Source organism: Amblyomma americanum, chromosome 10 (genome assembly GCF_052857255.1).
Source record: "Amblyomma americanum isolate KBUSLIRL-KWMA chromosome 10, ASM5285725v1, whole genome shotgun sequence".
Taxonomy (NCBI): Eukaryota; Metazoa; Arthropoda; class Arachnida; order Ixodida; family Ixodidae; genus Amblyomma; species Amblyomma americanum.
The window spans coordinates 46689134-46701721 of NC_135506.1; the positions used below are offsets into that span (position 1 = coordinate 46689134).

Below are 12588 nucleotides of genomic sequence, written 5' to 3' on the forward strand. Positions count from 1 at the left end.
ACCTACGAGTGGGACGCCTCGAAATGCAACTTTTAGAAAATTAGCTCCTCAGCAAAAAGTCAGAAACACCATTGTTCTTGCTTCAACATCGCTACTCTCCGACTATGAAGGTGTTTGGTTGGGTCCCAGCACCATGGCAGTGTATCCGGCATCAAACGTCGCCTGGCAGAAAATATGGGGGAAAAAAATTAGGCAGCATTTTACGTTTTATTGCACTCTGATGTCTTTTCGTCGTCTGCATCCACTTTCCGGAGACGTCGGCCTTGGTGGAGGACACCTGTGACAGAGACCTTGAAAGAAGGAAAACGAAACGAAAACCTGCGAATGACAGCCCTCGATATAAGGCTTTGGCATGCCGCGAATGCGCTATAAATTCTTAGAATATATAGGGTCTTCGGTAGCTGCACCCGTAAGAGAAATATAATTGTTACTAATATCGTATAAACTAAGAGTTATTTATATGAACGTACATCTATGAGTATTAGAAGATTGGTTTATGGCGGTTTAATGTCCCAAAGCGACTCAGGCTATGAGAGACGCCGTATTGAAGGGCTCCGCGAATTTCGACCATCTTGGGTCCTGTTACGCGCACTGACATCGCACAGCAGACGGGCCACTAAATTTCGGCTGCATAGAAATGCGACCACCTCGGCCGGAATCGAACCCACGTCCTTAGGGTCAGCAGCCGAGTGCCGTAACCACTGAGCCACGTGTATTAGAAGAGGCGCTATGATGGAACTCCTGCAGAAGCCCATCTACACTCTGGATGTTGATAAATTGCTCAGTGCGTGCGCGTAGGCTCATACTAGACAAGGAAATAAATGGCCGGCAGATGCACAAAGGCGCTCAGATCAGAAAAACGCTGCAAAAAATTAGGACGCATAAGAGCATGAATGGCCCTCGGTTTTTTGAATATCGATCTTGTGTTTGAGTAGCTTCAAACTTTGCGTTGTTTGATTAGTAATCACTCATTTCTTTATGGGCCGTGATGATTGACAATTAAAACATCCTCGACGCGGCAGCAGGGACGTTTCTCGGGTTTTTAACGAACACGATTTGGCAGGCTGAATTCATGACCGCATAGGCCGCGTTCCAAAGGAGGCGAAAAGGAAAGGGAATGTGAATTACACCGCAGGCGTTCGAAGACACGAAGTGTCCGCGTCCAATATGCTTTTCCTTGATGGCGTTTTTCGAAGCGTACAGGTATGTTTTTTGGAGGTGAGGGAATACAATCATTAAAGATCTTGGGAGAGACGGTTGCCTACAAGGAATATAAAGGTCCTCCTTCGCGGTTCTCCCGAGACTTCAAGCGTCCAGGCGCGAGTGGTAACGAACCCGAGCGGACGCAGAGCGCCTTCTGGTAGATCCGACGGTGTGTGCTCACTGACAGATGAAACAGCCCAAGCGAGCAGTCTTCTGCACTGTAGCATGCGAAAGCGCTAGGATACGTGAGCAGAGTGTAAGGCGTTAGCAACACTCCTCAAAGAACACTGCTGAAGTGCAGCCCGAAGCTTTGGATTTTGTGCTTTAAAACCTTCAGAACGGTCTTTCTCTGTTGCTCTTAAATGAGTAAACAATACTATTGTACTCCACATGTGTCGTTTAACGCGCCGGGGTGTGCGCATCGGAAGTACTTGGACATTGCACTGTGGCTGAAGCTGACTGAACCGGGTCTACGAAGGACGTACCGCATTTATTCGCTCAATTTGCTCAGTTTTCCCCCTAAAATTAAGACTTCAAAACGGGGGAGCGCAAACTACGCGAAGATTCCGCGAGCACATCTTAAAATGCTCTACAAAGGTCATAACGCGCAAGGTATACGGAATACTGCCACGTATAAATTGACTTCGCAACTTGCGCCCCTCGCTGGTCAAAAAAAGTTAACTCCAAATATAGGACGACACTATAAAGCTATAATGTATATAAACTACAACTATAGAACGACACTAATCCGACGGTAACCTGAACAATGAACTATGCACAGATTCTATGTGTATACATAGGAAGTAGTTTATTGTACTCCAAATACATTGGCGGGGGCACTTTAAGCTTCGCCCCGATTGTATCACGCGGGAGCTTTAATAGCCTTATGCAGATATATGCGCGATTGGTCACCCTCTATACGACTTTACGTAACAGGTCCCTTGGCGTCCTCATACCGCACTCCTGGCGCAGGGGTGAAGCGGTTAAGTTATGTGTCATTTCCCTGCGATGGCAGGTGCTCCCTCCGGTGGGGCTTGTGCGACAAAGATTGCTCTTCTCTAGCAGGATCTCTCGACGAATCTCATTTCTCTGCCGTAACTTACCACAGTGGTCAACGTGCTCACAATCCGGTGGACAGGTTGCAATGACCCCACAAGGTGACGTCACGCAGGTAGTTGATTCTGCGAGAACTTTTCGCTCACAACACCAACGACGGTGACACCGTATTTTCTGCAGATCGGGATTCTTAACGCCATCATGGCAAAATAAAATTTGGGAGGAATCGATTTTGCGCTGGAAATTATGATGCGTAAATACAGGATTCAAACAGGTCACCCTCCCAAAACACAGTCACTCTCGCGTTCGACTTGCTTGCAGCCTGCTGGATGCGCAAGCAAACTTTTCTAGCTATACTACCACCTGTGCGCACTATCGTTACTAGCATATCAATCAATTAATCAGTCTATTTCACCAGAAAAAAAGGTACAGGTTGCCAGATGAAAAAGTTGATGAGTTTGACAATGTCTTCTGGCCACATGTAGAAAAAAGCGCAATAGCAGCGGCGCTACTATAGAGAGCGATAGCAGAGGTAGTTACAGGCGGAGAGAAAAACAAGACGCAAATAACGCCAAACTGTAAAAGTTCATCCATTTATTCTACTAGATTACTACGTTGCAATACACTATCATACTGTTCACATATCACGAATTATGGAACAGAATTCTGGACGAAGCAAAAAAACGTCAGCATTGCCAACGGTACAATACAGGCACAAACCATTACAATAACCCAAGCCTGAGCACTTCGCAATGACAAAGTGATAGCAGAAAAGGGATCACAATATGTATAAAAAGCGCTGAAAGTATTATGCAAGAAACGGAGGAAAGCTGTACAAAGGAACATAGTATTTCGGTTCCTGGCAATGCGCTGGTCTTCTATGTCTTTTTTTTTTACACAATGTAACAAGAACGCCATCGAGATGACCTGAAAGTACCGGCACGTGGACAAGAGAAATTGTGCTACGAGTAATAGTTTTTAAACCTCAGGGAGCCATCTAATATACAGTCAACGGCAGAAGACCCAAAAGAACACTGCAAGTTGAGGGCGTCACTGTCAGGCAGGGTCACGACTCAGTGTCAAGCAGGCCCCGCCTCCGCGATGGTGTGGAGCAGGGACGAGTGCGTGTTCGTTTCACTTCAGTGCCCGCGGATGTCGTCCATGATGGTGTAAAACACCTCCACAGGTGTGTCGCCCATCCCATCCTCGTACGATCTGCGCATGCACATCTTCAGCTGCTCGGATACCGCCATCGCGGCCTCCTGCGAGGAGAGAACATTCGGTGGTACTTAGGCCTACTGAACGGAAGGCAATAAAACGAAAGGCTTTCTTTGGTTTGGTTTATGGAGTTTAACGTCCCAAAGCAACTCGGGCTATAAAGGACGCCGTAGTGAAGAGCTCCGGACACCATGGTGAAGGGCCCCGGAAATTTTAAATAACTGGGCTTCTTTAACGCATAGTACACAGGCCTTTAGCACTTCGCCTTCATCGAAATGAGACCGCCACTGCCGGGATAAAACCCGCGTATTTCGAGTCAGCAGCCGAGCGCTATAGCCCCTGAGCCATCGCCGCGGCACTGCTTTCTTCCGGTCGAGGTAACTACGTAGACATGGTAGTCTCAGCCGGCTTGATTGCGTTCTTTCGAAAGCACCGTAACACAAGACTGATGGATTATTAGCAGGCAAGGGAATGGAAAGAGGTGCTTGTTATGACATATATGCCGGAAACCAACATTCACCGAAGCCAGGGAGCACAGGGGATGTAAATTGGTTTTTGGGGAAAGGAAATGGCGCAGTATTTGTCTTGCGTATCGGCGGACACCTGAACCGCGCCATAAGGGATCGGATAAGGGAGGGAGTGAAAGAAGGAAGACAGAGGTGCCGTAGTGGAGGGCTCCGTAATAATTTCGACCACCTGGGCATCATTAACGTGCACTGAAATCACAAAGCGCACGGGTGCCTTTGCGTTTCACCCCATCGAAACGCAACCGCTGCGGTCGGGTTCGAGGCCGGGTACTCCGGATCAGTAGCCGAGCGCCCTAACCACGGACCCACCGCGGCGGCGATGTATTTCTAATTTTGCAGTTTTATCAATGAGAGAATAATTAATAAAAGCAGAAGAGAAACAAAAACAAGAAAAAACAAGCGTCTCTTCTGGGGTGGGAAAGCTGGGGTGGCCCACATTCATCAGACAGCCCTGAACACTGGGCACGTGTGGTAAGAGGCACACCAGCGCACATTCCTTGTGAATGCCCAGCCTACAGCGCCGAAAGACCGTCTCTCTGCCGTACACTGGAGCATCTAGACCTGCGCCCACTGACGGAAACGAAGATTCTCGGCCACTGGCCGCGGCGGTCATCGGCGCTGAAGGCCTCCAAGGTACTGCTCCGCTTTTTGAAGACTTCTGGCCGGCACGACAGGCAGTGACTTTACTGAACGCTGTGACTTCGCATACCGACTTTAATTACCTGCAACTGTCTTTTCTCCTTCATATTTTCTCCCCTCACCCTTTTCCCCATGTGCAGGGTAGCAAACCGGCTATTTTTCTGGTTAACCTCCCTGTCTTTCCTCCTCCTCCTTGCCTGCCGGCATATAAATCACTCGAACACTGAGCACTTTTGATAGGAGTCACACCGTGCACGCCCATACACACGTAAATCACTCACATCACTGTTCAGGTGGGACGTCACTGTTTGAGCGGTCAGCGGTCGTGAATAAAGGGTGAAGAGGGTTTTGGCTTCTGAAGGCTGTGGAAGCGATGCTCCTGTGGCAACACTGTTGCTACCGATGAGCTGGAATCCTGTGTGCAAGTATCAGAGTCGTAACGGAAAGGCATTTGAAATAAGTCACAATGTTCGTCTGCTTTATTTACTTGATTCGTTACTTTTGTGAGCTTGGAAGCGTTGAATGGCTAGTCCGTCCGTCCGTCCGTCCCTCCATCCATCCATCCATCCATCCATCCGTCCATCCATCCATCCATCCATCCATCCATCCATCCATCCATCCATCCATCCATCCATCCATCCGTCCGTCCGTCCATCCGTCCGTCCGTCCGTCCATCCATCCGTCCGTCCATCCGTTCATCCAACCGTCCGTCCATCCAACCGTCCGTCCGTCCGTCCGTCCGTCCATCCATTCATCCGTCCGTCCGTCCGTCCGTCCGTCCGTCCGTCCGTCCGTCCGTCCATCCATCCATCCATCCATCCATCCATCCATCCATCCATCCATCCATCCATCCATCCATCCATCCATCCATCCATCCATCCATCCATCCATCCATCCATCCAAACAGGGAAAGACCCATTAGCCGTGTTAGCCATTAGCACAGCTAGAGGTAGAACCCGATAGCGTAGGGTGGCGAGGACAAGCAGGTATCACTGCAGTGGAGAGGCAAAGCGCTGAGGGTGAGGCACCTGAATGCTGGCGCTCCGCGCGGTGAAGGTGAGACGGAATGGAGGTGCAGAGCGGAGGGGACGGCGAGGCGCCGCGACACGACGCGAAAGGGTTCTTTACGAGAGGCGCAGTGTGGAGAAAGGGAGGGGTTGTTAATTAGTGCGGCGGGACAGCTACCGCTAGGTTTTTGCATTACGACGCACAGCGTAAACGCTTGTAAGTTTTTTAGGCTTCTAGAAATTCGTCGACACGGGTTCATAGGAGGCACAATTCAAGAGGTTCAAGTGCAAAGTCCTTTTAGTAGAAGGTCACCACTACTAATAGAACAGTAAAAAAAAAAATATCTGGTCTTGAAATGAACTTGGTAATTCAGAATTGTGGCTTGAAGAATACATAGCAAAATTGAAAAAAAAACAGTTCTGGCAGTACATGTTTAGCTTCATAGTTTAAGTAATATTGAGAATCTTATATAAGTGATCTAGATAAAGAGGAGAGCAGCGATTGTCTCAAGTAGCCGATCACTGGAGCGATGTAAACTGACATCGTGGCGTCGCGGATCATGGAAACACCGCTACCGAGAGCGCCGTGCTTTTTCCATTCTTCAGTCTTGCTCTGCAGGTTCAGCAGCAGGTCATGGTCTGCAAATAATTGTATTGTTTTCTTTTGTTGTCGCGCGGGTCGTCAGTCAGTGGTGCTAATGTGTTTTAATTGCCACTCTAATAAAGTAATTCAGTCTCTAATATAACGGTACTGAAAATTACTGATAAATTTATTTCTAATGATCTCTGCTAGCTGGAAGATGGCAAAAATTCGGGAGTGGTCATTTCCCGCCGTGCATACTCGTTGTGTCTCTTGCAAAGCTGGACAACACTCACTCTTGCATGGGAGTTTTCAGTTATGACGTGACGCGTTGCGTCTCCATTTGTCCAGATTATGTTTTTGTTTACAGTTACGTCCGCATGAAAACTTAGGCACCTGACGCACATGATCAAGTTACCCAATTTTACTGACCTTCATCTTCACCAACACGTTGCGCCACATTCATAGTGCATCCGGCAGGTGGCGTCAGTGCAAAAAAAAAAAAAGAAGGAAGGCGCGTACGCGCGCTGTAATCATACCAAGCTAGAATCTCGTGCAAGAGCACCAAGCCCTGTTCTCAGCAGTCACAGAAGATAAATCCCACAATGGTGAGGCGTAGTCGTCCTTCATCTATTTCTGCGTGTGTGTGTGTGTTTCGCACGAAGTTGATACGCTGCTTCGTAGCTGTGTGCCCATAGCGTATGTCTGGCGATAAAGAACGTTCAATGAGTGGCTCTGCTAAACGCTAGCTCTAACCTCTATTTATCCTCGTGGACGCAGTTAAAGCGTCGTGCGGTTTGCGCCCACACACGTGTTGTCATTAACGTCCGTCCTTGCCTAGAAGCAGCTGCAGTAGAAAGACTCTATTGTTGTCGCTCTCTCCTCTGGCAACGATCTCTCTCGACGAGGGCCCATTTGTCCTGCACATAGATGCCCAGTTTCAGGCCCATCTTGTTTAGATGAGTTACTATGACAGATTCTCGAAAGCGATCACTCGGCGGCTTGCTTATTCGTTGTTGCTGGGACCTTCCTGGAAAACATTCTCTTTTCCAAGCGGGTGGGAGCGGGAACTCGGCTACAACGCATTGCGCTGTAATCGTCCGACCTGTGGGGCATTGTTTATAATACTACCTTTGCCATGTGCGACGCTCTCGAATGCTGTTATAATTCTAGACTGAAACAGCGGTTATAGGAAGTAGAGCTAACGCAAACAGTGCTACTGGAACGAAATTATTAATAGGGCTGGTCCCAAGTTTGCACATTACAAGAGTGCTAACGGAGACTGCAAGCTTTGGGTTCATCGGCGTGGGCTTTTAGTCAACCTTACGTCTGTGACGCCGACAGCAGTATCGTTCTCACTTTAATGACGTAGGTTTTTCTCGGAACTTCTGTACCTAGCGGTGTGGGCTGAGGCAACGCGCTTTTTGTTCTTTTAAAGCATCGCAATATATTCCTGTTCATGCGTGGGCAGGAAGTGCCGTGCTTGAATTGAGACTGACATCGAACTGCTTCGCAACTGCGTGGGCCACTCGATGTGAACAGTGATTAGATGTGAACCATTTTACGTAAATCAATCAATGTTAACCGTCATCGTTCTAAAAATAGCAGTCATGTTCAAAACGTTAGCGCATTTGGGCACTCACACGTTTGCTCAAGCCTGTGTTTTAAGAACTATTTGAAGAGCAACCGCAGGTTATATTCGTAGTCTTGTCCGATTCTTGTAAAAGCCCACTCACACTATTCCAAGTACGCGGCGAGTGAAGGCGATTCATGAGCCGAAAAATTAAGAGGACGTTCTCATCTGTTTAATCCTGCACCAGCGGAACTGCTGTTTCTAGCTCTCTCTCTCTCTGGATGGATTAATGGGTGGATAAGCGACACCTCATGGCAGTTCTCTGTATCACGAATTCGCGAAAGGAATGATAGTTTAGGCGTGTCTCGCATGTTCGCGTGCGTCTCCGCCCTGAGCCGTGTCCGACTGCCTCGTACCAGTTATTCGACTTTGCCGCCTTTATTGCTTTTATTATCACTACCAAATGTACAGCACGATGCGTAACAATCCGGTAGCAGATATGGCCTCGACTCTCCTAAGCAGCTAGATCTGTTATGGCCGTGCCGTAAGAGTTCCGATGAGTTCAGCAGGCCAGACCGCGGCTAGCCACCGTGTGATGGCGGTGGTGGCTATATCGATGTGACGTCAGAGACAATTTCTCTAATGTCGTAGCAGCGGAAAAAACGGGTTCGGGACCACTCACGCTCGCCGGGCCGATTGGCGCTCCTTTCGGCGTCAAAGGCGGGAGAACATGCTTCATTGCATATGTTTGAAGACAACTCACTTTCACGTTGACTTCGCTTTATTTTTTTTTTTCACTTCATATAGTACAAAACTTTTGCACAAACTGCTGGGCCAATAGCCGGAGCTAGTATAGGTCCAATGTACACATTTGCTATTACAGCAACAGAAGATACCAACACGAAACTCGGTTATAAATGATCAGTGAACAAAGTATTAGTGAGCAACACTCAATAGCAGACATAAAAAGATTAACAAACATAACCCTAAATCTTCAAAAAGTAGGGACGCTTAATAGAAAACAGGAAATTGTTAGCCATTTTGATTTCAAGTGGTACACTATTCCGTATTTTCGCCCCGCAATATTGAATTAGGCGCTGACCATAGGCGTTTCTGGTTACAGAGTAATTAAAATTAATATTGCTTGCATTTCTGCTATTCCTGTCAGGCAACACAAAATATTATTTGAAAGTGGGTAATTATTTTGTATAATGCTATTTACTACCATTCCGGTTCTCATTTCTATAACAAAGCCGCCGCGGTGGCTCAGTGGTTATGGCGCTCGGCTGCTGACCCGAAAGACACGGGTTCGATCCCGGCCGCGGCGGTCGAATTTCGATGGAGGCGAAATTCTAGAGGTCCGTGTACTGTGCGATGTCAGTGCACGTTAAAAAACCCCAGGTGGTCGAAATTTCCGGAGCCCTCCACTACGGCGTCCCTCATAGCCTGAGTTGCTTTGGGACGTTAAACCCCAATCAACCAACCAATCATTTATAGAACAGAGGAAACTGCAAAATCTGTAATCTATTAAACAAAAGGAGCACTGGACTGACACCTGTTCGAGTATGTTATTATTCGCAATGCTATTTTCTCCACAGATAACTTGATGAATATAAAATCTGTATGTACTATCCCATGGCTCGCAGCAGTAGGTCAAATAACAATGAAAAGGAGAAAATAAATGATCTTCAGTGCAGAAAAATCCAGCAACCTCCGTGTTCTATATAGAATGTAACAAGCTGAAGCAAGCTTGGAGCACAGGGTATCAATATGTTTGTGGCAGTTAGCGTTCTTATCTAAGGTTACGCCGAGGCGTTCAATGGCGTCAACTTGCTCAATTAAAATGTTATGGAGGCAAACATGTAATTGTGTATTTGTGAGATGCTTCATGGACTTCTCAGAACCGCCTCAAACTGCCAGGGTGCCTCCTGCAATACGTGCTGTGTAAATACGTTTTAGAACAATAGAGCTTCACGATAGCTTTTTTTTTTTCGTGGCTAAAAGGCGGCGATGTGTCTCTTGTCTCCAAGAACGAAAAACTATCGCGCTACCCAGTCGCTAACGAGAGCATTACTTTGGCATGGCAGGACCGACTTCCTTAAGAGCGTCTACTTCGTGGTCGAATGATAGAAGTACGGGTGACCTATAGCGCATTCAGGCCTAGTGAATATACACTGTGTAGCATGCGTCATTTCTGGTTGAGCGCTGCTAGGTAAGGTTGGGTGTTTCAAGTGTGCTTGATATGCTCTGGTCTAGTTCTTCACTGTTACCACATCTCTGCCCTTATGGGACGGCTGTAAACTTACCTGGATTATTTTTTTCTTTGCCGAGACTTAGTGTGAGCTGACAGCAGAGTAGCCATGACTTTGCAAGTTGAGGTCGACATATGTATTTGTTTTCTAAATCTCCGCAGGCGATGAAAGGTCGATCATCTGCCGCCAAGCGCTTTTTGCTGCGTCGCTTGGCCGCGGACGAGATCCCACTCACCGAAAGGCGTTTCTGCGGCACGTCCTGGAGCGAAGCGCTTCTTCTAGACGTGTCCTCGACCAGGGACGTTTCACACGACGCGCAAGGAGACCACGTGGAAAACAAGGCTGATGAGCAGCAGGAGTGGAAGCTCAGCCAGCCTTCACCGAGTGCGTCTTCTTCTGCCCCTGCGAACATGGAGGAGGATGGCACGCCCGCTTTCTCGAGCACGGCCGGCTTCTCTCAGTCGCCGAGGCTACACAAGTGGTGAGGGCAGGCCTCCTCTGACACCGTTGTAGTTTCTGAGGGTGAATTATTTTGGATTAGGGCACAAGACGGCAATGTACAACACCATTTACAGCTATCAAGATACCTCACACAGTATTCCTTCGATACACCTAATACGACACCACGCCACAAATGTGAAAAAAGCGGCGTTACATTTGCGTTGTCCGCTATTCTGCAGAATTATCGGCACCGCGCACTTATTAACGGCCGAGCTGGCCTTACGACATGCATTCACTGCAGAGCCACTGCCATGACTGCCGGAATGCAAATAGCAACACAGGCGCCTTAGGTCAGCGCTGTAACAGACAGCCAGAGAGTAATAGCAGGTTATTCTACTTTGCAGGTCTTCGATGTCCCTCGTCCAGCTGTCCATCGTCGTCGTGGCGCTCGCGGTGGCCATCGTGATCACCCTGCTGTTCAAGCTCCGGAACAAGGACAAGGGCGGACCGGAAGATGGTGACGACCACCGCATCTCGGGCTTCAGGGTCGACAGAGTTTCGAGGGACGCCATTTCTACGCCAATCACTCGGGGCTACCTCGCGTCGTTAGCGGCCGGCCTACAGCGCCATGGCCAAAGCGGCGGCGACCGTCAGAAGCAAGGAGCAGGGTTACCCGCCTTCACCCCTCGAAATGATGACGAGGTTAGGCCGTCGGCCAAAGAGAGCCCGCAAGCTGTCTCTCATTTTTCTTCTCCCGGGAATGTTGTCTGGGGGAACGACGATGGTTTCGCACCAGGGCGTCTCCCGCTTCCCTCTCTGGGACCTGAGACTAAGCGGCGTGAAGCAGGGCGCCAGCATGACCCTGGTGCAACGCAAGAAAAGAAGGCATCTGCGGTAAAGAAAGGCGCACCGGGTGTTTCATCACCCACTTCGAATCAGGAAGAGAGCTTCCGCTTCGGCCGATAACAGTTCAATATTAGTGTGAATTGCGTGTGTGGTGCGGATCGGGCAATGAAGGGGTAAAACCGCTTCTTTCTGGTGACTCTCACTGGGTCTCAAGTATGAACACTGTCTTACGGCAGTCAGAACATCACACGAGATGAGCAGCAGTTTCAGATTTTTCAAACGTTTTACGTCGGCATAAGAGAAGCAATTTTGAGCGCAAACAATGGCTTGTAATTTTACGACTCAAAAACAAATGAAGAGAGCAAGAGATAGAAGCGTTCTTTTTAAAAGCGTTTAACACGGACACCGCAGCTATTGCCGCAGCTGCAAATCAATTGCGAGTTAATGTGTGTTGTATGCGGTAGCTAGTGAAAATGAATGAGCTGTTTATTTAGGAACGGAGGCTCAAGGCCGTTTGTTGGGGAACAGGGTTTTTGAGGAAGGGAAAAGTAGGAGTCTATTGATACATGAGGGGATGGCATTGGTGGTCCAGCCAAGCTCTACACTGCTTTGTAGAGGCCACTTAGCATATTTGCCAATATCTTCTCAGATGCCTTTCGCTCCGGCTCTGGTAAATGCACGAAATTCCTTGCCATCGGTGGTATGACCGTGTGTGGCGAGGAGGTCGTCGCGTCTCTCACGGAACTCTGAACAATGCCAAACCAGGTGGTACAGGTCAGCACGAAATATACAGCCGCAGTACGGGCACTTCATGACGTCTACATTGTCTTCTTGATGCCAGCGAGGGCCAGTAAGCCATTTACAGATGATGTTTGGCGTGTAGGCGGCATCGGCGATGATCTTATTAATGAAGATCTGCTCCTTCCGTCTGAGAGCAGCTTAGGTATCAAGGTTATCCGGTGGTGTAGCGGCCGTAAATCGTGCGCAGCTTCTCTGTGGCCCGCTCTAGTCTGCACGTTAGGACAGCCAAGTTGTTGGACATATCTTTAAGTTCGCCGGTAACGGCGAAGTATTCCAGCGGAGGCAAGAATGAGATACTCTCCCGAGTCGCGTTGTGAGTGGACTGGTTCCCGTCGTCATCGCCCGTGCGGAAAAATGCGGAAAAAATTTTCTGAAAATAGTAAAGGTTTATGGATGACGTGTCTACAGTGAGTCAAAATTCATGAGTAACGCGACATTTTGAAAA

At 48.4% G+C, this 12588-nt stretch overlaps 1 protein-coding gene across 1 annotated transcript; it reads left to right on the forward strand.

Annotated features, from left to right (window-relative positions):
- Positions 1-9623: 9623 nt before the first annotated feature.
- Positions 9624-11462, forward strand: LOC144108252 (uncharacterized). Its single transcript, XM_077641528.1, has 2 exons — positions 9624-10536; positions 10901-11462. The coding sequence occupies exons 1-2, from the start codon at positions 10190-10192 to the stop codon at positions 11460-11462; spliced, it is 909 nt and encodes a 302-aa protein (XP_077497654.1). The 5' UTR covers positions 9624-10189.
- The last annotated feature ends 1126 nt before the right edge of the window (positions 11463-12588 follow it).